At 44.8% G+C, this 26994-nt stretch overlaps 1 protein-coding gene across 4 annotated transcripts; it reads left to right on the forward strand.

Moving 5' to 3' along the window:
• The first annotated feature begins 135 nt into the window (after positions 1 to 135).
• Positions 136 to 22944, forward strand: Hmces (5-hydroxymethylcytosine binding, ES cell specific). 4 transcript variants are annotated; one of them, XM_006236851.5, is made up of 7 exons: positions 136 to 252; positions 847 to 1051; positions 4089 to 4232; positions 8128 to 8253; positions 12344 to 12522; positions 19480 to 19672; positions 22346 to 22944. In XM_006236851.5, the coding sequence occupies exons 2-7, from the start codon at positions 869 to 871 to the stop codon at positions 22580 to 22582; spliced, it is 1062 nt and encodes a 353-aa protein (XP_006236913.1). In that variant the 5' UTR covers positions 136 to 252; positions 847 to 868; the 3' UTR covers positions 22583 to 22944. The 4 variants fall into 4 exon arrangements, with proteins under 4 accessions (XP_006236913.1, XP_038964093.1, XP_063142607.1 ...); XM_039108165.2 differs by lacking the exon at positions 19480 to 19672 and having other exon boundaries at positions 140 to 252; NM_001025047.2 differs by lacking the exon at positions 136 to 252.
• Positions 22945 to 26994: the final 4050 nt, after the last annotated feature.

The following is a 26994-nucleotide window of genomic DNA, read 5'->3' on the forward strand; positions in this document are numbered from 1 at the left end:
GGTTTCAGAGACTGGCCTGAGGAGGAGGCCTGGAGTGCTTGTCTCAGGTGAGTGTATTTTGTCTTGCTTTAAGGTGGTGAATCAACGGAACTTGGTTTCCAGCTTGCTCCTCACCTAGCCACACCCCCACCTGTGGGGAGGAAACCCCATGGCGTCACGTCACGTCGGGGGCGGGGCGGGATTACCGAAGGGCGGGGCTAGTGCTCTTTAGGTCGACGCTTGAGCGCGGAGAGTGGACTGGACTATCTGGTGGTGAGGAGACGCGGACGCCTGGGGGACCGGCTCGCCGAGGGGCGTGGGGAGGGCCTCGCCCAGAGGACGCGGGCGGGCGGACGGGCGGAGAAGGGGGCTGCGCTAAGGGGACCCGGGCCGTCGGAGGATCCGGCTCCCCTGAGGGGGAAGGGAGCGGGCGGAAGAGAGGACCCAGGGGAGGGGGACGCAGACGGGCGGGCTGAAGAGAGGGCCCCGCCGAGGGGGATGCGGACAGGCGGGCTGAGGAGAGGGACGCGGCGGGCAGAGGACCGCCCACGTTCTTAGAGGGAGACTCCGCGCCGACCAGGCCCCGCCCCGGAGCAGAGCACGTCCACGCAGGGCAGTAGTACGGTCTCCGCGATCCTCGAGTGTTGTTGGTGTGAACGCAGAGAGCTCTCACCTTTCTCTGCTGAGTCCACCGAAGCCAACCTCGGAGGACCGGCCTTCTCGCCTAACGCCTGATGAAGGCCTGCTTCTGGACTGTGGGCCCCGCAGTGGCCAGGACCTAATGGAGCCTCCGTGGAAGATGTGGCTTCTCAGGGAGGATGCTGTGACCTAGGCGGTAAAACCTTACGGTTTTGTGACTTTTTGTAGGTCTGAGAGGCATTGCTGAAGTATGTGCGGGCGAACGTCCTGTCACTTGCCTAGAGATGCTCTCACTAGAGCCTGTGCCTATCTGGATCGGCAGGGCAGGCGTCAGCTCCCGCAGTGGAGGGACCCTGATAAGTACTGCCCCTCCTACAACAAGAGCCCGCAGTCTAGCAGCCCAGTGCTTCTCTCCAGACTGCACTTTGAAAAGGTAAGGAGTGTGGCGGCATCCTATGAGCTTCTGGCCCAGCATCCTAATGGCATCGACTCCTGATTCCTGTGATGTCTGCCCAGCCTCCGAAATGACCTTGAAAGCAGCCCTTACAGATACATTAAGGCCCTAGTCACCCTGGGCCTCAGCAAGGAATGAGTCCATATTCTTCAGGGTCAATTAAACTGTTTCAACGCATGCCCAAGCTATGTGAATCTCATATTTGAATACATTTAAAAATATTTTGAGATAGACTCTTAACTATGAATGTAACTCTAGCTGTCCTGGAACTCACCATATAGGCCAAGCTGAACTCAAATTTGCAGCAAACCTGCCTCTGTCTCCATACACACCTCTGTGTCACAGGTGTGTATGCTCTTGACAAGCTTGAATCTTTTTTTTTTTTTCTTTTTTCTTTTTTTCAGAGCTGGGGACCGAACCTAGGGCCTTGCGCTCGCTAGGCAAGCGCTCTACTGCTGAGCTAAATCCCCAACCCCGAATCTTTTTTTTTTTTTAAAGATACCTTTCAAATATTACTGACATGTCAGTGTCATTCATATATATGTGTGTGTGTGTGTGTGTGTGTGTGTGTGTGTATAATATATATATATATCTCACAAAAACCCAAGTGGGGTGGCACACACCTTTAATCCTAGCCAGGGGAAGGCAGATCTCTGAGTTGGAGGCCAGTCAAGGCTGTATAGTAAAACTGTGTCTCAAAAAACAAAACAGAACAAAAACTGATTGTGGAGCTTGCAGCATGGCTCTCTGGGAAAGAACACTTCCTGCAAAGTAGGAGAGAACCAGCTCCTGCAAGTTGTCCTCAGATTCCACACCCACTCTGTGTCATGCACGCAAGATAGTGGACACAAACACAGAATAAATGTAAAGAAAAATTAGTGTGATTGGAGCTGGTGATAATACTCAGAGATATAGAACATATTTCATATGCTCCCAGTCTTGGGTTCAGTCCTAGCACACAAAATATTTTTTATTTTTTTTTGTAAAAAATTTAAACAATTTTTATGTATACTAACGTTTTACCTGCATGTATGGATGTATGTATGTGTACCAGGTATTTGCCTGGTACCCTTGGAAGTCAGAGCTTCAGATCCTCTAGAACTGAAGTTACCAAAGGTACAATGTGAGTGCTTGGAATTGAACCCAGGTCCTCTGCAAGCGCAAAAAGTATCCTTAACCATTGAACAGACCATGGTCCCTATTTCAGTGGATGGATCTTGGGGAGCGGGAATGGGAAGGTGGAGTCCCTAGCAAGCATAGCCCTCCTTTGGGTCATTTGGGTCATTTGGGTTTGCCCATGTAGTGTTTGACTGCACATCGGTAATATGATTTGTTTAGATTGCTAGGGTTTCTTAATTCGGTAAATATTTGATACTTTATTTTTTCAAACCTACAAATTCTAACACAAAATTAGGAACATTTCAGTGGTTCAACTGCCAGCATGTAATTATAGCAATATTTGTATTTGAAACCGCTGATTTGCAAAGTACTTCCTCTTTTTTCCCCCCATCTACCACAGTGCCACCAGCTGTTCTATTGCAAAGTCAGACCCCGTGGAGGAAAAGATGACTCGTACTGAGCAATACTTTCAGTATCCTGGCTTCCCAGCCACTTCGTATGCATTGTCCTCGAGTTTGGGGACGCTTCGTGCAGGGATGAAAACACTCAAAAGTGACCAGTAGTAAGAACAGGATTTCTCAACCAAGATGTCACTGAAGTTTAAAAATATTTTCTATTTCTCTTTATGCGCATAGGTGTTTTGCCTGAATGAATGTCTCTGCACCGCATGTACACATGTACAGTGTCTGTAGATGCCAAAAGAAGGCACCATTGAGGTGCTTCCCCCACAACCTTACCTGCCTACAGCTTGCCTGGGAGGGCTGGGGTTTCGTGAGCTCTCTTCTGCCTGTGGTGGGAGCTGAATGTTGATGTGCCCATTCTTGAGTAGATCTTGTACACTATGCCCAGCTTAGTCTTCCACTTTTATATCCTTTTATTTAATTGTTGACAATGTCATGCATGGATCTAATGTACTGTGATCAGTCTAACAACACCCATTACTTCTCAGCCCCGTCTGCTGCTCTCTTCAACCTTCTACTACTTTCTTCCCTTTTCCAATGGTTACCTTTTTTTAATTCTGTCTTCCATGATGCTCCCTGTGCCTCACAGGGATGATATAGGTGTCCATTTGGAGCTGAACACTTCTTCTCATTCTTCTCAGTACTTTGACCAGCTGTGAGTCTCTGCAGTAATCTTTACCCTCTACATTCAGGAACTTCTCTGACCAGGGCAGAGAGCAGCACTGAACTCTGGGTATACTTGTAAATATTTAGCTTCACACCATATCCATTTATCAGAAAAGACGACTAATAGTATCATTCCTTGGGCCTATGACCTACTTTAGACAGTAAATCAGGTTAGTCTGAAATTCACAATACACCTGTATCATCTCCCAAGTATTGGGATTATGAATGTTTTCTACCCACTACTCTTGGTCGGCATCCTTACCCCCCCCCTTTTTTTTTTTGAGGCAGGCTGGCCTTGAATTCACAGAGACCCACCCACCTCATAGATGCTAGGTTTAAAATTAAAAGCATATACTACCATGCCCAGCTAATTTTTTCCCTCTTAATAACCTTGTATTCTTTGTATATAGTAATTATGGTCTTCCTGCTGTATCTGAGCCTGTTTAATTATATTTTTGTGTATTGTTCAGCCTTTCTTATTTTTAAATTTATATGTGTGCTCATGCACCTGTTTGGGTGTATGCCAGTGGGAACAGTTAGGTTGTAGCTATCAACATAGGTTCTAAGAACCTAACTCAGGTCCTCTACAAAAACAGTAAGTGTTCCTAAACACTATGTCTCTATGTAGTCTACGCTTGCCTGGACTTTCTATATAGCCCAAACTGGCCTTAAAGTAGCAGGAATCCTCCTGCCTCAGCCTTTTGAGTGCTAGGATTACAAGTGTATACCACCAATCCAGGTGCTAAACTTTAATCTTTTTTCTCTGGCAGGATGCAGATTCATCAGATCGGATAATTTTTCCCATGCGATGGGGCTTAGTCCCATCTTGGTTCAAAGAAAGTGATCCTTCCAAGCTGCAGTTCAACACTTCCAACTGCCGTAGTGATACCATAATGGAGAAGCAGTCGTTCAAGGTAAGTAGCATGTTAGGATACCTGAGAAACGTATTCCAAAGCATATTTCCAGTTCGTTATTTTTGTTTTGTTTTCTCAAGACAGGGTTTCTCTGTGTAGCCCAGGCTGTCCTCAAACTGAGAGATCTGTCTGCCTGTACCTCCCAAATTACAGGTGTGTACCACTACCACCCGGCCAGGATAGTCCCAGTTGTTAATATTGGGTCCTGTTCTGTTTATTGCTGTGTTCTAGACTAGCAATGGGCAAACTTATTGGTTATGGTGGTTTGAATGAGAATGGCTCCCGTAGGCTCATAATACTTGGTCCCCAGTTGGTGAAACTGTGTGAGAAGGATTAGGAAGTATTGCATTGTTGGAGGAAGTGTGTCGCTGTGGAGATAGCTTTCAAAACCCATGATACTCCTAGTTACCTCTCTCATTCTCTCTGATTGGTGATTCTGCCTCAAAATATACCAATCTCACAGCTACTACTCTATCACCCTGCCTGCCTACCTGCTGCCATGCTCCCTGCCGTAATGGTTTAAGACTCACCCTCTGAAACTGTAAGTTCCAATAACACTCTTCAAGTCGCTTGGGCCACGATGTCTTATCATAGTAATTGGAACGTAACAAAGACAGTTTTTAAAAGAAAACAGTTAACCCAGTGTGGTAGCACACACTTTTAATCCCAGCACTTGGGAGGCTGAGGCCAACAGATCTATGAGTTCAAGGTCAACTCGGTCTACAGAATGAGTTCCAGACCAAGCAGAGATATTCAGTGAGACCTCGATCTCAAGATGGGGGTAGAGGGAGCAGACGGTTTTCTAGGTAAAGTGCCTGCTGCCAAGGCTAATGCCTGACACTGACCCCAGGACACATACGTGGTAGAAAGAGGGCTCCAGCTCCTATTGCAGGTTGTCTTGCCCGCAGTGGCTTGATCAGATACTCCCCCCCCCCAAATGTAAATAAATAACAAAACTTTAAAGGCGAAAAAATTACCTCTCATATACTGTGGACTAAATGTGCTGCTCAGTGAGGCAGTTTTTACTGGGAATGTTTGCAGTTCTTACCTGGCAAAGGATAGATGTCTGTGGTAGTTGTGCTGATTAGTTTTTTGTCAAGTTGACACGGGCTGGGATCAGCTGGAAAGAAGGTACCTTAGTTGAGGAAAAACTCCCATCAGATTAGCCTGTGGGTTTGTGTATAGGGCATTTTCTTGATCAATGATTGGAAAGAGGACCCAGGTCGCTGGTCCTCGGTCAATGGGTACCACCCCTAGACAGGTGGTCCTGGGTTACATGGAAACAGAGCAAAACTGAGCAAGCCATGTAAAGAGGCCAGTGAAGAACATGGCCTCTGTTTCCATTCTTGTTGCTGCTGCTGTTGAGGCAGGGTCTGTAACGTGGCTTTCTAGGCCTGCCAGCTCCCACATAATGACATGGAGCCTTTTATATTACTTGTGAACGCTTTAGGCCTTAGCTTGTTCCGTTCCCAACTAGCTCTTATAAACTAATTCGCCCCTTTATTTTAATCTATGTTCTGCCACATGCCTTGATATCTCTACTCAGTTTCATACTGAATCTTGCTGACAAATCTGTCTCTCTCTGACAAATCTACCACCTCAGACTCTCCCAGAGTCCTACCTCTCCTGGAAGTCCCACCTATTCTTTCCTGCCTCGCTATAGGCTGTTCTGCAGTTTATTATAACAATCAGGAAGTAATGGAGAAGACATTTATAAAACACTAGCAGGCGGGGTTGGGGATTTAGCTCAGTGGTAGAGCGCTTGCCTAGCAAGCGCAAGGCCCTGGGTTCGGTCCTCAGCTCCAGAAAACAAAACAAAACAAAACACTAGCAGGCAACCTTTTCACACAGCACAAGAAGACCACCCCAACAAGGATCTCTATGTAGTCTTGGTTGTTCTGGAACTCGTTCTGTAAACCAGACTCCGAGAGTCTCAAACCCACAGAGATTCACCTGCCTCTGCCTCCCGAGAGCTGGAATTAAAGTCTACCACACTGGTCTCATCCACTTTAATTCTTGCCTTGAGTTTCTGTTCTGACTTCCCTTCATGATAAGTTATTAACAGAGATAAAACCCTTTCTCCCATGTTGCTTTTGGTCTTGGTATTTTCCTATAGCAACAGAAAGCAAACTAAGGGGGTTGGGGATTTAGCTCAGTGGTAGAGCGCTTGCCTAGGAAGCGCAAGGCCCTGGGTTCAGTCCCCAGCTCCGAAAAAAAGAACCAAAAAAAAAAAAAAAAAAGAAAGCAAACTAAGATGGCTTCTTTATGCATGGCTGATACTATAGCTGGTATGGCTAGAACTAGAAGCCTTTCTATGTTCCTAGCATGAGTGTATGTTAGCCAAACTTCTGATGTGGCACCTCATTTACTGCAGTGCTCATGATCCAGAACAGAAACTACATGAGTTCTGTGACCTTGTCTTGTCAGTCATACAGCATTGCTTATGCTGCGTTCTATTCAGAGCCAGCCTAATTAAGTCCGGGAAAGGATGGGATGGTGTGTGAGATAATGTGTGGTCCCCTTGGAGCAAACTGGAGACTAGCTGTTGTTGGCAAACTTTAACCGGGGAGATGCAATACATATATCCTGAAAGGAAAGGCCAATGTGGTGAACCAGAGAGTTTTTACTGGGTTTACTAAGAGGAGTATGGGTATGGGTTCACTTATAGAGCAGGGATGGCTTAAAAAGCAACTTCATCACTGAAGTCCACTCCAGCACTCAGAGGCTGCCACTCAGTTTTCTTCCCTAGGTGAGCAGTTGTTCATGCCTTTAAAGCTGGGGCAGGGCCTTCTAGAACCTTCTACTTCTCAGGCATGTTTTAATTACCTCCTGAGTTCCCCCTTCTTTCCTAGAGAAAACTGCCAAATAACACTATCTGCCACCAGTGGGAAAGTTTGGCCTTTTTGTATGTTTGTATGTTTGATTTTCAACATCTGTTTAGTTGAGTGGTGACTTTATAAGAAAAGCGATGTGGTGGTCTACTGGATGGCTCAGTAGGTAAAGGTTCTTGCATCAAACATGAAGATCGGAGTTTGATCTCTGGGACCCACATGGTGGAAGTAGAAAAGTGACTCCCACAAATTGCCCTTTTACTACAAACATGTACTGTCGCACATAGAAATAATTTAAAAAGCTAGGCAGCGGTGACAAATGCCTTTAATCCCAGCACTTGGGAGTCAGAAACAGGTGCAGCTCTGAATTCGAGGCCAGCCTGATCTACAGCCGAGATCCAGGTCAGCCAGGGCTACACAGAGAAACCCTGTCTCGAAAATGTCTAAAGCCAGGTATAATAGTGCATGTCTTTAATCCCAGCATTGGGGAGGCAGCTGTGGGCAGATCTCTGTGAGTTCAAGGCCAACCTGGCCTACAGACCTTGTCTTTTTAAATGAAAAAAAAAAAATGTCTAGGGGCTGGGGATTTAGCTCAGTGGTAGAGTGTTTACCTAGGAAGCTCAAGGCCCTGGGTTCGGTCCCCAGCTCCGAAAAAAAGAACCAAGAAAAAAAAAATGTCTTAAGATATTTGAAGTGCAGAAAAATGAACTCCTGGGTAGCTCAATGGTAAAATACTTCCCTGAGATCAGTTCTCATCCGGCACTTTAAAAAAGATAAAGGTGAACTTCTCCAGGGCCACATACATGTCTGAATGTTTTGGTGTCTCTCTCTCTCTCTCTCTCTCTCTCTCTCTCTCTCTCTCTCCCTCCCTCCCTCCCTCCCTCCCTCCCTCCCTCTCTCTCTCTCTCTCTCTCTCTCTCTCTCTCTCTCTCTCTCTGTGTGTGTGTGTGTGTGCGCGTGTGCGTGCGTTCGTGTGTGCACGCGCGTGCTAGGCAAGCCCTCTGCCACTACAGTACAGTGTTGAACACGAGAGTCACTATAGCCATATCTTCATTCTCTCTCAGGCTCCTCTGGGGAAAGGACGGCGGTGTGTTGTCTTAGCAGATGGATTCTACGAGTGGCAGCGATGTCAGGGAACAAACCAGAGGCAGCCGTACTTCATCTATTTTCCTCAAAGCAAAACAGAGAAGGTATGGCAGTTGTGTACACAGTATGTTTGGAAAAGACAGAGAAACAAATCAAGGTCATATAGCAATATTTCTGTAGACATTATAGGACACATATAATGTCAGTTCTACTTATTGATGTATAATCTAGAGTATGTTAAGCATACTCTCTGCTGTTAATACAACAGAACTGCTTAGTGTCACATTTCCCAGAAGTATCTCATCATTAATACAGATCTACAATTTATTTTTGAGATTATAATATGATTGCAATGTTTCTCCCTTTCTTCCCTCTAAACTCTCCCATATATCCCTTGATGCCCATGGCCTCTTCCTAAGTGTAACCTGCTCAGTCTGTATACTTTTGCTTATCTGTATGTTTTCAGTGCTGACCACCTGGCACCGGACACAAGCTGGTGTGCTCTTCCCTGGGAAGGTTATTTCTCCCACTGCTGGTATTCCTCAGTTGCTGTAGTGGTTTTGCAGGGTTGAGGCCTTGTGGGCCTTTCCCCCATCTACTTTGGCATGTCCATTGGTGTCCTTGTTCAGGTCACATTTGGGCATTCATGATGGTTATGAATTAGCTTCTGATATTATTAGGAAATACAATCTCACACAAGCTCCCTGATGCTCTGGCTCGTACAGCCTTCCCACCCTCTTTCTCAGTGTTCTCTGAGCCTCAGGTGCCGGAGTGTTTTATAGATATAGCCATTGAGATGGGCTTCACAACTCTTTGTCTTAATTGGCTATGGCTTTCTGTAATGGTCTCTGTTGCAAAGAGAAGTTTCTTTATGAGGGTGAGGATGTCTGTGCTATGCAGACAAATGCTTAGATTGTCGTTAGGGACTATGCTGGTTTAGTAAAGTAGTGGGAGCAGTGGTAGATCCTCCTGCACTTCACAAGCACTGAGTGACTGGCTTTAGTAATTAGTAAGCATTCCAGTAGCACGCACGGCTTCCCTCTTATCGAGTGGATCTTGAGTCCAATTAGTTATCACCATGAGATGTGAGTCATTACTGATTATAACTAGGTAGACCGTTGGTTGTCCCCCTCCTTTGGAAACTTGCATAATATGTTTGGTCCCATAAAAGCTAACCCTAAGGGAATGGGCATTTGAGTCTGTTCCAATTTAGGGATATTTGAGTCTTTTTTCTGAAGTGCATGGTGTCTTCAGCAATAGGGGATTTACTTTCTACCTTTGTCTCATTTTGTGACTCTGCCTGGACTGGAATTCAGCATGATGACCAGGCTTGCCTCAAACTCACAGAGATCTACTCACCTCTAGCTCTTAAGTGCTGGGGTTAATGTATGTACCAGCTAGACATGGTAGTGAATACCTTTAATCCCAGCACTTGGGAGGCAGAGAAGGGCAAATCTCAGCTGAAGGCCAGTCTGGCTTACAGAGCAAGTCCCAGGGCAGCTGATGCCATACAAAGAAATGCTGTCGTGAAAAAGAAAATACAAACACACCAGCCAAAGAAGTCACGTATCATCATGTCAGGCCAGTTGCTTTGTTTTAAAACCACCAAGTTTCCACCTCTTGTTGGACCGATGCTGCTGTGAACACCCACATGCGGGGAGGGCTTTGGGTGGGTGTATATTTACCACAATTGCTAAATCACATGGTAATTCTCTATATTTAATGTTTCTCTCATTGAGCTTGCATTGTAAGATACACAATATGATAGCTCACATCTTAACATTAGAAAGTTGAAAAAAGGGGTTGGGGATTTAGCTCAGTGGTAGAGCGCTTGCCTAGGAAGCGCAAGGCCCTGGGTTCGATCCCCAGCTCCGAAAAAAAGAACCAAAAAAAAAAAAAAAAGAAAGTTGAAAAAAGACATGTTAACATTATGTTCTCTTCTTAGTTAGATTTAGTGGTTTGCAACAGGTAAAATCTGTTTTACTAGGTAAATTCTAGAAGGCAAAAAAGGGCTAAAAAGCAAGAATGGGGAGAGTGCTGTTGGGTTCTAAGATAATGAGTGTTGATTGTTTACTTTTTTTGGAGCAGGGTTTCTTTCTGTAGTTCTGGTTATCATGGAATTCAGTATGGAGACGACCAGGCTGGGCTGGTCATGAACTCGCAGAGATTCAGCTGCCTTTGCCTCCTCTTCCTCAGCCTCAGTGCTGGGATTGAAGATGTTGGCCAGCACACCTAGCAAGGTAGTGTTAGCAGGTCAAAACGGAAGATTGGTTTTAGGGAGAGATTAGGATGCCTGGTAGATGGCTTTGTTTGTTTAATATAAACAAAGCTTTAACTATTTACTCCCTAGATATTTAGCCAGTTATTTCAAAACTAAATTGAACTGAATGCTTTCTCTTTCTTTCCTTCAAGTTTTTCTCTGCCACCAGTCGTACTATTTTTCTTTTTTCTTTGTTTGGGTTTTTTTTTTTTTAATTAAGCCTCTTTATTTATCTAGTCACTGATAAGCTTGAGTTTTTCTTTGTGAGTGTGTAATACTGCATTCTTCAATGTGTGCACATCTACTTGGGGTTCTTCAGTGGTGGCAAACTATCAAGCTATGAAAGGTAGAGCCATTTTCAGTTCTAGCATCCAGTCAGTTCCTTAGCCACATGTTGTTCCTCTTCCAAGGAAAGGAAAAAGGCTCCTCTATATCAAATAAGCCTCTACCGATGGAGACCTGAGATGCCGTTACACAGCTCCCCCTTGGCAGACAGGTCACCTCCTCCAAAGCTACTTCCTGCTTTCTTCCTCTTTTTTTTTTTTTTTTTTTTTTTTTTGAGACAGGGTTTCTCTCTGGAGCCCTGGCTGTCCTGAAAACTTGTTCTCAGACCAAGGTGGCCTCGAACTCAGCGATCCCGTGCCACTGTCTCCCAAGTGCTGGGATTAAAGGTGTGCTTCACCACTGCCCAGCAATTCTTGCTCTCTTAAGGGGCCACTAATGCAAGGTTTGCTCCTGGCATCCAGGTACACATGGCCATGTGTGCTCATGCAGGAGGAGGCCAGAGTTCGATGTTGCATGTCTTCCCAGTTGTCCTTCCCCTTATTTTTTTGAGACAGGGTCTCTTGTTGAACTGGAAGCTCACTGATTTGCCATGGTCAGCTGTCTAGCAAGCTCCCGAATGGTAGCAGGCACAGGCCACTATGTCCAACTTTTTATGTGGGTACTGGATATGAGAACTCAGGTCTTCATGTTTGTGTGGGAAGTGCTTTACTGACTTGAACCATCTCCATAGCTGCTTTTGAATTGATGGGGCTTTTAGTTTTTTTAGTTTTTCGGGGGGGTTCTTTTTTTTAATTTTTTTTCTTTTTCTTTTTTTTAAGATTTTGTTTATTTTATGTATATGAATACACTGCAGCTGTCTTCAGACACACCAGAAGAGGGCATCGGATCTCTGTTACAGATGGTTGTGAGCCACCATGTGGTTGCTAGGATTTGAACTCAGGACCTCTGGAAGAGCAGTCAGTGCTCTTAACTGCTGAGGCATCTCTACAGCCCTAAAGAGGAGTCTTTAACTAAGTCATCTGGGAAATGAAATCACGTCTTCAGTCTGGTTCCGATTTTTCTTGGCAGTAGAATCTTTATTTTTTTTCCTTTTTTTCTTTCTTTTTGTTTGGGGGGTGTGTGTGTGTGAGAGAGAGAGAGTGTGAGAGTGTGTTTCTTACAGTTTTGGTTGTTGTTAGATACAATATGTAGGGAAGAGACCAAAATAATAATTTCTGGGAATTTTTCTATTATGCTTTTAAATATGAGATCATTCACTCTCACAGGAATGGGAGTTTGCTGTTTTCAGCTTTGTTTTTTCGTTTTTTTTACACAGGCTTTTTTTCCCCTCTAGTATCTCCTTGTACTTTAGGTAAGCAGTGACATACCGGAGGGTTTCCTAGTTGCCAGGCTCGCTTTGAACCTTCCTGAGCTGATTTCAGAGTTGAAAGTCAAGTGAAGGCATTAAATTCTGAAAGTATTAAGAAGCCAGCATCTGGGGCTGGGGATTTAGCTCAGTGGTAGAGCGCTTACCTAGGAAGCGCAAGGCCCTGGGTTCGGTCCCCAGCTCCGAAAAAAAAGAACCAAAAAAAAAAAAAAAAAAAGAAGCCAGCATCTGCTGCTTCAGTGGACATTTGCCATGAAGCCTCTAATCAGCCTGCTGTTTCCAGTCAGGTGAGAACAGTGGTTCAGACAGCCTTAACAACAAGGAAGAGGTCTGGGACAACTGGAGGCTGCTGACAATGGCAGGGATCTTTGACTGTTGGGAACCCCCAAAGGGAGAGCGCCTGTATTCCTACAGCATCATCACTGTGGATTCCTGCAGAGGTCTGAGTGACATCCACAGCAGGCAAGTCACTGCTTTTTCCTGGGGAGAGTTTGCTCTGATTTTAGAGGATAGGAAACTAACTTACGCAAATTATAACCAGTTTTCCCGAAACATGATGTACATTCCCCAAAAGGTTACCAACATGCTTGCAAAATTATACAGTGAAATCCTTACGGAATAATTTTGATTTCCCAGACTTTAAAACTATTTTTAGGGACTGGTGGTATAGCTCATGGTTGAATGTGTCCCTTGCGTGACTATGGACTTACTAGGCCAGTGATTTATCATTGAGATTTACTCCCAACTCATTGGCTCAGTGGATAAGAGCTCTTGCTGCTCTTCCAAAGGACCAGGTTTGATTTCTCGGTAGCTCACAACTGTCTATACTTGTATTTCCTGGCAATCCATTCTCCTTTGGCTGCTACAGACACCTGCAGCCATGTGGATATTCCCACATGCGCGCGCGCGCACACACACACACACACACACACACACACACACACACAACTATAACTACAAATAAGAGAAATAAATCTTACAAAAAAAGTACATTGATTTGTTGAAGTCAAAGTTTTTGCCCTTTAGTATAAATGTTTGTATATTTGTAAAATCAGCTTTGCTAAACAACCAGTAAAGTGTGAGTTCGGGCTGTACAACTGTAAACTAAGGTCCTACTTTGCTTCCTATTGCTATGACAGACACCAAATAAAAGCCGAGGTGGAGAGGGTCTGTTTAATATTCATCCTAACCTCAGTCCATCATGAAGGTGAGCCAGGGAAAGAGCTCAAGCAGAGGCCATGGACACATACTGCTTACTGGTGGCCACCTGCTCAGGGGCAGTACTACTCACAGAGAGCTAGGCCTTTCCCATCAACCAGTAATCAAGAGAATGCCCCACAGATATGCCTACAGTCCAGTCTGATACAGGCGTTTTCTCAGTTTGCCTTTCATCTTCCCTAATGGCTCTAGCTTGTGTCGACTGGACAAAAAAATAACTAGCACAGGGGAAGTAAGGCTGAGAAGACAACACTGTCTGCCAGTTGTGGTGACACAGGCCTAAAATGTAATGCAACACTGGGAGGCAAAGGCAGGAAACCTCTCACAAGTTTAAGACCAACTAGTACTGCATAGCAAGACACGGTCTCAAGTAAGACACTGTCAGTGAAACATTGAAGAAAAACAGCATCTGGTGCTGGGCATAAGTAGAACATTTTATCAACTGACTCGTCACTGTGTCACTGCTACAACTCCTAGAGTGCCATATTCACCTGCATTTGTGGCTTTTTCATACTGCAGAAAGCTTTGGGAAATGTAGCTGTATTGAAACCACCAAACCAGTCAATACTAGCAGCAAAAGGAGCCGATTTCATGGTATTGAAGCTTGTTACATTAAATAAGTAAATTGTGCTTTCTCTTTGAGAAAATTTATAGCATTTTGTGACATTGCTCAGATAAGGAGTTTTATTTTTGCAGCATTGTCACCAGTGAGGTTTACTTCATTCTGTTGTCTTGGAGATAATCATGTTCTTTTTATTTCGAAATGCTTAACATTTCTAGTTTCTCAATATTTAAACTAGTTAGTTTCATTTGTATTCACAATCTAGCATGTTTGAGCCAGGAAACCTAGATATGTTTGAGATGTTAGATGAGTTTTTTCTTTATATATATTATACACACACATATATATATATCTTTTTAAAAGCATATTTACATTTTTAAATTTTTTTTGTGCATCAGTGTTTTGCTTTCATGTATGCCTGGGACTGGAGTTACAGACAGTTGTGAGCTTCCATATAAGTACTGGAAATTAAACTCAGGTCTTTTGGAAGAGTAGCCAGTGCTCAGAACTACTGAGCCATCTCTTGTGTCCCTGAATATTTCCAACTATATAAAAATTAAGAAATGCAAAACAGTAGCAGAAGACAGCTTGAATATGTGTCAGCCAAGATAACTGTGGGTGTCTGAGGTGGGCTATGTGCATGTTTCATATATTCCTGCAAGCTCAGCTACACTGTAGTTAGTTTTCTGTGTTTACCTGCTTTTCTTAGTTTTCTTTTTTGTGTTTTTTTATTTTAATGCATATATGAATTTTTTAAAGTCTCAAACACATTTTTATTAATCATATAGAAACCATTACAGTCAAAAAATTTTTGTCAATAAGAAATAAATGTGTGTATTTCTATAGTATAAAACTAAGCTTCAAGGCTTGACACACTTAGCATTTTCTGCATCTCTGATGTGGTAGTATTTTCCCTGCTAATGGTATGGTTATCAAGACACGTAGAGGTTGGTAAGAGATCAGGTGAGTAGATGGATAAGGCAGAACTTCCCAGCCTGTTTGTTTAGGCCCTGGTTAAAAAGCACTGGTTGTGGGCTGTTGTCATGGAGAAGCCTCTGTTTGCCGGTGCTGCCTTTTGGCTCTGTAGTTTCGGTGCATCTCAGCTGGCTGAGCACACCTCTCAGATGTAACTCTTTCTGTGATTCAGAAAGCCGTGGTAGAGGTTCTAAGTAGCAAACACCAGACAGTAACCAGGACCTTTTTTAAAATGCAAGTTTAGCTTCGGAAAGTGCTTTGGCGCTTCTCAGGCCAGCCATTGAGCTGGTCATAGCTGTCATATACAGCCGACTTTTTGTTCCATGTGACAACTCAGTCAAGAAGTGGCTGCTGTGCATGATAAAAGGCAGGGACTGTTCAGACAGATTTTTTTCCAGTTTTTAGTTATCTGATAGGATCTTCACTTACCAAACGTTTCTCGTTTTTACACTGTTACAAATGCCCATTGACACTTGAATAGTTCATGTTGAATTCTTGGCAACTTCTTGTGAAGTTGTAAGAGGATTAGCTTTGGTGATCAGCCATTGTTGACTTCTGATGGCTGACATTATGCTCATCTTCAAAGACCCTCTTGACCCATCTCTGCCTTCCTGGGTCAACACCTATTTAATGTTGTCATTTGTCAGTACTGCTTCATTACTTTATTAAAATTATAAATTCATTATTTTAATAAAGTGATAAAGCCATAGACTAGAGCCATATCAGTGGTGGCAATATCACCAAATAGAATGTAAGGCCAGCCTCCAAGCAAATGTGTGATAAGTCTTTCCTTCTAAATTAGCAAGCTATACACTGTGTGAGCTTTGTGATAATCTGATACATTCATTCCCTGCTCTAATTTGGCTCAGGATAATCACCTGGCTTCCATTGTGGGTCATTTTTACTTTTGTCACAAGGAACATCTCAGATAGACATTCTTGACATTGACATCTATGTTGTCCCCAGGAAGAACATCATTCAAAGCCTCAGGTGCATTTCAGTAGACTTTATACTTCAGTTGTGACATTGACTGTTAACAGCAAAGTTAACCTCCAAGTCATTCTCCACTTGGCCCACAACAATAGTACCAATGCCACCAAATTTAGAGACATAAAGGAGAGGCAAGTGGAAAGGCTGGACATTTGGACAAGTTGGTGATAGGGTACAGTGCACAGCTGCTAGCAGTGTGGTCCACTGGTGCTGCCGTCTCCATGAGTGACCCGAGCGATGTGAGCACTTGGCCTCAGCATATTTTCACCATTCCAGACAAATTACCACAAATGCATAGCAGGTTCATGGCCAGTTTCCTTAAAAAGTGTTTTTATATTTTGTGGATATTGGTGTTTGGGGTTCATGCATGTCTATGTACCATGTGCATGCCTGTTGCCCACGAAGGCCAGAAGGGAGCATTGGATTCCCTGGAACTGGAGTTAAGCACAGTTGTAAGCCACAATTTGGGTGCTAGGGATTGAACCCAAGTCCTTTGCAAGAGCAGTCAGTGCTTACTGTTGAGCATCTCCAGACTATCAGAGCCAATTTTCTTAACATGGATGATTTCCTTAACAGTTTCCTCATATCTCTTCTGGCTATAGGGTAGCTCCGGGGAATCCATTTTGTTGATACTTAGAATTAGCTGTTTTATAACTCATGTTTAAGCAAAAGGTCTGCTCATGGTTCTGCCATCTGCATTCTTCGGGAAGACATCTTCAAATTGAGCCACACCCACAGCAGCCATCAGGACAGCATGGTCAGCCCCAGATATACCTGTAAAGATCCTGTGTCCTGGGGCATTGCTAATAGGCATATGACAATTCCCTGGTCTCCAAGTCACAGTAATGGTGCTGTTCTGGGTTTTCAATTTGTCCAAAACCCATAATCTTAATGTGGAAGGACTCATTCCCATCTCAGCAACTGCCTTCTTGAATTTTTTCTTTTCTTTTTTTTTTAATTTATTTTATGTATGTGAGTACACTGTAGCTGTCCTCAGACACACCAGAAGAGGGCATCTGATCCCATTATGGATGGTTGTGAGCCACCATGTGGTTGCTGGGATTTGAACTCAGGATCTCTGGAAGAGCAGTCAGTGCTCATAACCTCTGAGCCATCGCTCCAGCCCTTGAATTTTTTCAATGACTCTTTTGTCTTTCTCACTACATTTATAGATCAGATGGCCAGTAGAGGTGGCCCTGCTCAGTACCTCTTCAGTAGCAATGATGATCATTCCCTTGCCAGTTTTGTCTTCAGTTCAGTGCTGGTTTTCATAGCACAGTGTCAGAGAGTTAGAGTTCATGGTAGTCAGACAAAGGCGTGGTGGCAGGGACACTGAGAGGTCACATTTTAATCTGAAAGTAGGGGGCAGAGAAAGTACTTATGAGCGTTTTGTCTTCGTGTGTGTTTGTGTACTACATGCATGCCATTTGTGTGTCTGCATGTGTGTCTGTGTACTACATGCATGTCATTTCCCTGCTGAAGTCAAAGGAAGTTGTCAAATCCCCTGGGACTGGAGTTGCAGAGCCAATATGTGGGTATTGTGAATCAGAGCTGGGTTCTCAGTAAAGTCAATAACCAATGAACTAACTCTCCAGTCCGCCCTGTATTTCTTTCATTTTATGGGTATGGGATGGGGTGGAGGTTGAAATAAAGTCTCTTTTATAGTCCTGACTGTCTTATAGCTCACCATGTAGACAAGACTTGCCTCAATCTCACAGAGACCCACCTGCCTCTGCTTCCAAGTGGACATCACCATGCCTCTTTCCATCCAGTATTTCTTGCAGATAAGATTTTGCATAAGCAAATGTAAATCTGATACATCAGATGCACTGGGAATGGATTTGCAATTTTAAAACAAGCACCAAGGTGAGCCAGATAGCTCAAGCTGTTACTCCTGCCATTAGAAAGGTAAAGCAGGAGGATCTTGAGTTCAAGTCTACCTTAGGCAACTTAACAAAACCTTGCATTAAGAAGAAAAATGAGGGGCTGGGGATTTAGCTCAGTGGTAGAGCGCTTACCTAGGAAGCACAAGGCCCTGGGTTCGGTCCCCAGCTCCGAAAAAAAAAAGAACCAAAAAAAAAAAAAGAAGAAAAATGAACTAAGTATTGTGGCTCACACCTTTTATCCAAGCACTCTAGAGGCACAGAAAGGCAGATCTCTTGAGTTTGAGGACAGTGAAGGTTTACAAATCAAGCTCCAGGATGGCCAGGGCTACACAGAGTAATAACCCTTTCTCAAAAATTTAAAAAAAAAAAAGAAAAAAGAAAAAAAAAGGTGGGATGTAGCTCAGTGGGAAACTACTTGTTTAGCATGCAAAAATCCCTAGGTTTAATAACCTAATTCTATAAAAATAAATTTAAAAATGAGCTAGTCATAGTGACATACCGGTAAGATATGCTGAAGAGGCAACAGCACGAGGCACACCTACACACAAATAAATAAATCAGTAGGGCTGGAGAGATGGCTCAGTGGTTGAGAAACTGATTGCTCTCCGAGGACTTAGGTTCAGTCTCCAGCACCTATTCTCTGTATGTAACTAGTCCCTGGGGAATCCAACACTGGGTGAGCCTCCTAAGGCACACAGGATGTGCCCAGGTGGACATGCAGGAAAATACCCACATGTGTGAAGTTCTAAAAATGTGTGTGTGTATATAGTGGAAAGAGTCACTGGCAGAAAAATGGTGTCTTTGCGTTACACCTCACAGTTACTGATTGCTCTGAGCACTCCAGGACGCAGTGCTACAGTGTTACTGGGGTCGCCTGCTGTTAGCCTTGTCCTAAGCTATATGTGTGCATGTACTTACATGTGGGAGATTAGTTCTGTTTTTTTGCCAAATCTTAAACTAAATTTGTATATTTCATCTAATCTATATTGTTTAAGGAAGTAATGTCTGTTATTTACAACTAAGATATAATACAGCACAAGAACCTTGAATGCATCCAGATTTCAGAGATTTTAAGGGTCTTTCGTTCTCTCTCAGTCACTCTTGTTTTTTGAGGCAAAGTCTCTCCACTGTGTAAATGCAGGCTGGCCTGAAACTCTTGGTAATCCTCCTGCCCCATTCTCCTGAGGGCAGGGATTACATATATGTTGCTACCTTGACTTTTTTTTTTTTTTTTAAGAGAAATGACTCACCTGGTGTCATAACACTCAGGGAGTAAAAGGAAAGGCAAGAGAATCAGGAGTTCAAGGCCAGATTAGGCTACAGCAAGAATTTGTCTAAAAATTAAAACAAAAGATTAGGTCTTGCTGTGTTGCCTCAATTAGCTTGAAATTCTGGGATCAAATAATCCACTCACCTCAGCATCCTGTGTAGCCGTGACTGCAGGCTCGCTTCAGTGTCTGGCCAGCCCTTTCTTACTGGAGGTCTCCACAGATGATGTGGGAAGGTGGTTAACAGACTTTTCCAGGATCTTATTCCTTTTTTAACTCTAGTCCAGGGCGCCCAGGGAAATTCACCAACTTTCTAGGGGGTGCGCTGGCACACACTGGATTCAGTCTTAGTGCCCTTGACTCCCTGTGCCATGAAATTCCACAGGTTAATGAGTGCCGACTCCAGCGCACTGTCAGATTGTTTCAGTAACTTGGGGCCACGTCCATGTGTGAAAGTGAGGACCAGCACTTTCTTTCCTTTCTCTACCCTCATCTATCTGTCCATCTGACCCCTGGCCAGGATGCCTGCCATACTGGATGGAGAAGAGGCGGTCTCCAAATGGCTTGACTTTGGTGAGGTCTCTACTCAGGAAGCTCTGAAGCTAATCCACCCCATAGATAACATCACCTTCCATCCAGTTTCTCCAGTGGTGAACAATTCCCGAAACAACACTCCTGAGTGTCTGGCTCCTGCTGACTTGCTGGTTAAGAAGGTAGGGACTGACTTGTCTATTCTGAGACCACTGTTGTTGAGAATATGCCCTTGTGCCATCAGAACTTTAATGTTTGTTTCATGTGATCTGAATTTTAGACTGGGTCTCACTATGCCTCCCTGGCTGTCCTAGAATTAGCTGTGTAAACCAGGCTGGCCTCAGATTCATAGAGCTCCATCTGCCATAGCCTCCTTATTGCTGGCATTAAAGGTATACATCACCATGCTTGGGGTTTTATTTTTTTTCTAAGATTTTTTTTTTAAGATTTATACATGAGTGCAATGGCTGCAAAATCTAGAAAAGGTCATCTGACCTCCTGGAGCTGGAGTTGCAGGTAGCTGTGAGCTGCCCAGTATGTGTGCCTAGAAATAAACCTGGATCTTCTTCGAGAACAGCAAAGTGTTCATAACCACTGAGCCAACTCTCTAACACCCACAGCTAGATTTTTGTTTTGTTTTGTTTTTTGTTTTGTTTTGTTTTGTTTTGAGACAGAGTCTCACTATGTGGCCTTGGCTGGACTAGAACATGCCAGGTAGCCTCAGGGATCTGCCTGCCTCTGCCACCCAAGTGCTGGGATTAAAGGCATACACCACCATGCCTGGGCAGAATTTTAATTCATTTTAAACTATCAAGAGCTCTCATACTCTTTGGAAGGTAAGCATAACAGTAATGTTCAGATCCTACTCTAACTTGACCCCTAACAGAAAACTCTTTCATAGTGATTGCTGGGCTGCGGTGCCACTCAGTGGTGGGTGCTTACTTGTCTACCATGTTAAGAGGCCCTGGGTTAAAGGATAAGAAGAGTTTCAGACAATTAAATGCTGGACCCTGTTCAAATATGTACAGTGAATATTCAATCAAAATTTGGCTTTCTGTGTCCTTAAGAATCTCTTTGATGGGGCCGGAGAGATGCTCAGTGGTTAAGAGCACTGACTGCTCTTCCAGAGGTCCTGAGTTCAAATCCCAGCAACCACATGGTGGCTCACAACCATCTGTAATGAGATCTGATGCCCTCTTCTGGTGTGTCTGAAGACAGCTACAGTGTACTCATATATAATAAATAAATAAATCTTAAAAAAAAATCTCTTTGATGAGTCTAGGATCCAATATATAGAGTAAATGTGAGAACGTTTTAAGTCTGTTTCCAGCTATGATTTTTTTTTATTTTGTGTGTTCATATCTTTTTGTGTACAGTGCTTATGTATATACACACTCATATGCACATGTAAGGTCAGAGGACAACCTCAGATACCATCTTCAGAACACTGAGTCCACTGGCCTGAAGCTTACCACTTAGGCTAGACTAACAGCTAGAGAGCCTTAGGGATCCTTGAATCCTCAGCTCTGGATTACAAGCGTGTGCCACATGCTGAGCATATTGATGCAGGTGCTAGGGACTGGACTCAGGTCCTCACACTTGCTTTGCAAGTGTTTTACTGACTGAGCTGTCTTTCCACCACCCAAACATGATTTTTTGATGTACTATTTTTACAAGTTGGAGGATCTCTAGTCCTCATTCTCTTTCAGAGCACTTGAGAGCATTATTGAAGTGCTCTGTAACTTCTCAGCGTTTAGCCAGGATCCAGGTGATTTGTTTTGAAAGAGCTTAAGTGGACAGATGCCTGCGGTGGGAAGGGAACCTCCACATCAGAAAACTGGCCCCGCTGACATACGGAAACAGCTCTCATCTCTCTGTGGCATGGAGGGACCGAGAGCAACATACTCTGTGGTACAGGACACTCAGAATGCTGGAGCAGGTGTCAGGACTGGAGGAACAGCTGGCCTCCTACGTTTCCCCTGAAGGTTCTTGTTTTCCTAACTGATGGTCACCCTCATTGCTTCTCTTTTTGTCTAATTTCTCTGAAATACTTTGCAATCCTGACACTGAATTTTTTTTCCTCTAAAAATCTCATTCTGGGGCCATCAAGAGAGCTCATCAGGTAAAGGCACTTGTCAAGCCTGAGTTCTGTCTGCAGAACCATATTTGATTCTCAATCCACTCCTGCAAGTTATCCTGTGGTCTCCATATGCAAACTACATACATAATAAATGTAAATGTAAAAAGTTTTAAATATAATTACATAATCTACTTTGGACTGGACAGCTACTCTTTTGTTTGTTTTTTAAGACAGGGTTTCTCTGTTGTATCTCTGGCTGTCTTAGAACTGGATTTGTAAAGTGGGCTAGCCTTGAACTCAGAGATCCACCTGCCTCTGACTCCTGAGTGCTGGGATTAATGCTACCACTACCCAGCGACAGTAATCTTTTACTATCATGGTCTGTACTCTTCGATGTTCCCTCCTAGAGAACTTCTCATTTCAGGATTAGGTGTGGCACACAGGCAGCAGAGGGAGTAGTAACAGTCCAGACATACTAAGCAGGGGGACCCATTGACTGGTGGCATCCTCCCATCAGCCATTTAGTCACTGAATTTCCCAGAAGACACTTCATTCTCTGCATTTTTGGAAGACTCTCCAGCCCCACACTGACTCTTGTCCTCTGATCTTTAAGTGTTTCTCCTACCCTGGGCTCTCAAAGCCATCGTTTATTTGTCCCCTTAGAAACGCTGTGCTAGCATAGACTTGGAGTGGGCCTGGCACATGCTTCTTCCTTCAGATTGGTACTCCCTCTGAAAATCAAACCTGGATGCTATGAGAATATTCTCTCTTCTAGGAGCCCAAGGCAAGTGGCAGTAGTCAAAGGATGATGCAATGGCTGGCTACAAAGTCACCCAAAAAGGAAGTCCCTGACTCACCCAAAAAGGATGCATCAGGTCTACCCCAGTGGTCCAGCCAGTTTCTACAGAAGAGCCCATTGCCGACTAAAAGAGGTGCCAGCAGCAGCCTCCTGGATCGATGGCTGAAGCAGGAGAAGGAGGATGAGCCTGTGGCCAAGAGGCCAAACAGCTAGTGACAGAGTCCTCCATACCAGGCCTCAGCCTGATACAGTATTACTGATGCCACCAGCTGCCCGGAATTGTATCCATTTACTTGGGAAGGTGGTGATTCTGTCAGCTGACCTTTATGGACCTAGAAGAACAAGTCTACTGTGAGACAGCCTAAGAGGGCTAGCTACCATGGCTCCCTATGGGCCCTGCTATCCCTGGCTCCTTGCTAGAAGCTTTCCTGTCCCTCCTGTTCCACAAAGGAGGCTCTTCAAAATCTCTGGGCTCTCCTTTAGAGTTAAGCTTTTTAAATGTATTTGTTCTAAATAAATTGCTTTTGATAAACCTTGGCTGGCAAGAGTTCTGGCTCTTGCCCAGTCCTCCCTGATACTTGTTTTAAAGTGTGGATTTTACCACAAAGGAGTGGGCTTCCTGTACCTTCAAACAGTTTGGTGGCTGCAGGCCCCTGTACTGCCTTCACTCTTAACACTTCAGAGCCCTCTGGGTTTAGTTTAAAACCAACTTGAGTGAAGTGGCGGCTGTACTCGTGAGTGATTTGGGGAAGAGTTGGGTACAGAGCTCTTCAAGACTCTTAGCACGGAGAGCGAAGGACCTAGGTGAGAAGGCCTGTAAAGCTGCAGCAACTCAGAGCGCTGGAGAAGTGGCGCCCACCTACCTCAGCCCTGAGTCAGAGCCCTTTGCTGTGGAGCCCCTTGCCTTTCCTTGGCACCAAATCCCTTCTTAATGAGTTGTTTGGGATGCTGTTTTCCTTGGCAGGGACTTTTTTCCACGTTTTCTCCTGTTAACAAAAAGTCAAAGTATTTGACCAGGTGCTGTTCGTTTAGTCATGTTAGTCCATTTTTAGCATAATTGCTGCGTGAGCGAGTGCAGGGGCAAGTATTTGTTGCATGCGATCCTGTGTACCTCCACACCAGCACACCATAAAATAAGTACGAGGGACAGGTGCTCCGAGGGCTGCCTCTGCTAAAAGGGCTGGTCGTCTCTGCGAGGCCTCTCGGCAAACCCCTTAGTGCAAAGAGATCAGGGCAGCTGGCGGGCATGGCTCCCAGGACCTCTCAGGTATGTATGGGGACATGAAAACCAGGGAACGGCCTCTTCTCGCAGAGGAAGCTGCAGCTGGGTGGGGTCCTGCGGTGCGGGCGAGCCAGCCTCGGGTTTATGCAAATTAGGGGTCGGGGTTTCCACCAATCCTGCACGGATCCCTTGTTGTGTGCGTGCGCCAGCAGCGTCCACCCAGTGCGGGCGGGTCCTTGGGGCGGAGCCAGGTGCGTGCAGGCCCACCACCCTGGCCTGCCCAGGCTGCCTCCTCTCAGGCTTTTTTTTTTGAACTTGCGCTGCCAAGGCGGTGGATTGACCCTTGCAAGTCAGGGTCCAGGCACCCTGTGCTTCTGCTGTGGCCTCTGGTTTAGGGAGTAATTTCATTTCTATGAGGTTTTTGTTTTGTTTTAAATTCAGATAACTTACTAGAACATTCACAGATTTACATATTGATATTTACATCGTGTAATGAATTTCCTTTGTTTTTATTACTCTCTCCCCACCTATATGGTTAAATTCCTCAGCAGGGTTTTTATATTTTAACATGAATACAGTGCATGGGTAACTTTTCATTCAAGTAGCACTTTCTTGTAAATAACACGCTATCCTGGTAGTACCCACTTGTTACCCCAGCACAGGGAAGATGGAGGCCGGGGTATAGGGAGTTCAAAGCCAACCTACATAAGACCCTAAATTTTATATCTGAGAACATAGTTTCATTGCTCGACATGTAAATGTGTTTGCCTCAGGGGGTTTTATTTAGCCTCCAGTTTTACTGCATTTGCTAAGTGCTTGTCATTTTTTTCACTTATTTCAGAGAACTATGACCTGATTTTCCCGCCTTCTTGATGTTTTTGATCCTGTCTATAGAACTCTGGAGCATCCTCTAGTGTGTGTGTGTGTGTGTGTGTGTGTGTGTGTGTGTGTGTGTGTGTGCGCGCGCGCGCGCGCGCTGAATCATGTGGATTCAGCTCAGTGGTAGGGCACTTGCCTAGCAAGTGTAAGACCCTGGGTTCAGTCCTCAGTTCCAGAAAAAGAGAGACAAAACAAAAATAACAAACTCATGTGTCACACAGCACACGTGGAAGGAGGTCAGAGGAAAGCTGCAGTCAGTTGGTTCCCTCATCTTCCTGGGTTTTAGGGGTGGAGTCTGGCTAGTAAAACGTCTGCAGCACACTCTACCCACTGAGCCATCTCAATAGCTAGGGAAATCTTCTGTTTTCCTTTGTGTTTTTTTCAAAAATTGAAAGCCCTTACTGATCCAGTTACAGGGGTGGGAATCAGAGTATCAGCCAAGAGATTCTGTCTAGAGAGAATTCCTTTCCCCAGCTCTTCCTTCCCCTGACTTCTGTTTTAGACCCAAAATCACAGATGAAGGCCATTTTACTAGTTACCTAGCTCTTTAAAAGATTAGAAGACAAGAAACGCCCAAGTGTTTAGTCAGCAATTGCTGTAACTGCCCAGAGCTTCACATCTATTTCTTTCTCAGATTTATTCCATTTTACAAAGAGAATCCAGGCCTGTTTGATCTGGCCTTCAAGTTCTATAGCAGACACAGGGAGGCCAGCTGTGATATGCCCTCCCTTCTGTAGCACCACCAAAGCCAGTTCTGAGATCCAATGGGAAACCTCAACCAAGCAGGGCAGGGTGGTCTGCCAGTCTGAGTGTGGTATGTGGCATTCTCCAGAGCAGGTAGGCACCAGTAGGATCTGGCTATCTGGGCCCACTGCTGGCCTCCCAGATTGTGCCCAACACACAAGCAACAACTAGGGGATGACAGCTTATCCTTAGGGGATTCCTTCCTTCACTCTAGCCTTGGGGGAAGCAGACTGCACAGGATGTCTGGGTTGTGACAGACACTGCGCCTCTGTCCTCTTTGCAGTCCATCTTGATTCAGTGTCTAAGGCAAAACTGCTTTGCATTAAGGCAAAAGTAGACTAAAGCAAGAAACATAGTCCCTAGCGCATGACTTAGCACAGGTAGACTGAGGAACAATCAGTGGGGCTCCTAGTGTGGGAGGAATGTTTCATCCTGGGGAACATGGAGATTTTGCTTATAGGTGGGAAGGTCGGGAAGGCAGGTGCTACGATGAGAACTGAACTCTCAGGCTTCTGACAGGCCTGAAAACGTTCAAGATAGGCCATTTCAAAGCGTATACTGTATAGCTCATAGGAAGTCCAAACTGTCAGAAAAGATGTCATCTGTCCCTTCCTACATGCAGAAAGAAAGGTTCTCTTAGGGGTATGTGCCCAGGCCTTGGTCACCAGAGCCTGAGGACTGGGGCTATAATGGCCTTGAATAAACACGTTTGTAAAGTAACCCTTGTCTCCTATGAATTTTGCACCTCTCCAACAGGTCTCTCTAGAATATCCCTGTAACTGACCTCTGCAGTCAAGGAGTCACAGGCTGCTGACAGTCACAGGCTCAGGCTGTGGTCTTCCGGAAAGGTGTAATACAAAAGTATGACAGCATCATACTTATGGTCAGACGTTACTGTTATAAAGGTCACTCTACATGTGCGAATGACTCAAATTAGGCTTTATTCTCCTTTTGTTGGGTTGGTTTTGTTGTCATGTTTTTGAGACTAGCTCTGGATGTCCTGAAACTCCATGTACAGCAATCTGGCTTGGGACACCTCACAGTGACCAGCTTCCTTCTGCCTCCGGCGTGCTGGGATGAAGAGTGGAGGCCACCAGCTGCTTGTCTCTCAACAGCTCTTACGCTGGGTTCCTCGATCCTGCCAAAAGGCTCGAGTTGTCAGGGATTGCTCTCTCCCCTCCAGCTTGCACATCCTCTCCTAATTCAGAGGATGAAGCAAAAGATGGAAATTCCCTGAACAATAACAACTTGGCCAGCACGCGTAGATAGCCTCTGCCAAGTCCTTTGCCCTCTAAGGACAAAGTTAGACCCCAGGAGCCATGGGAGAGTGGGGGGTACTCACAGCCAAAGCCTCAACACCCAAGAAGAGCAGGAGCCAGCTCCTGAGGTTCAGGACCTACCTTCAGAACGGCATGCCTGTTAGGAAGATGACCGAGGACTTCTTGCAGGCAGCAGAGAGGTAGGCCATGCTGCAGGCTGTGTGGACAATGCCCTCAGCAGGCAGCGGAAGCTGAAGGGCTGTTTGGAGGACCAAAAAGTGGGCCCTTAAACTGCAGAACAGGTCAGAAGTGCAGGGCAGTCCTGACAGGGCTGAAGTAAGCAGGAGTGTCTGGACTCATTCCTGCAGCATACTCTTGGGTCCTCAGGAGCATCCTATGAGGAGAAAGTATCATTGCATGACAAGTATCCAAGACCATAGCCTGAGTCCTCAGTGACTGTCAACAGCCCATGACACCCTCAGGACATCCCCGTGGGGCCTTCTTGGTTTAATTTTGAAATT

Source organism: Rattus norvegicus, chromosome 4 (genome assembly GCF_036323735.1).
Source record: "Rattus norvegicus strain BN/NHsdMcwi chromosome 4, GRCr8, whole genome shotgun sequence".
In the NCBI taxonomy this organism is placed as follows: domain Eukaryota; kingdom Metazoa; phylum Chordata; class Mammalia; order Rodentia; family Muridae; genus Rattus; species Rattus norvegicus.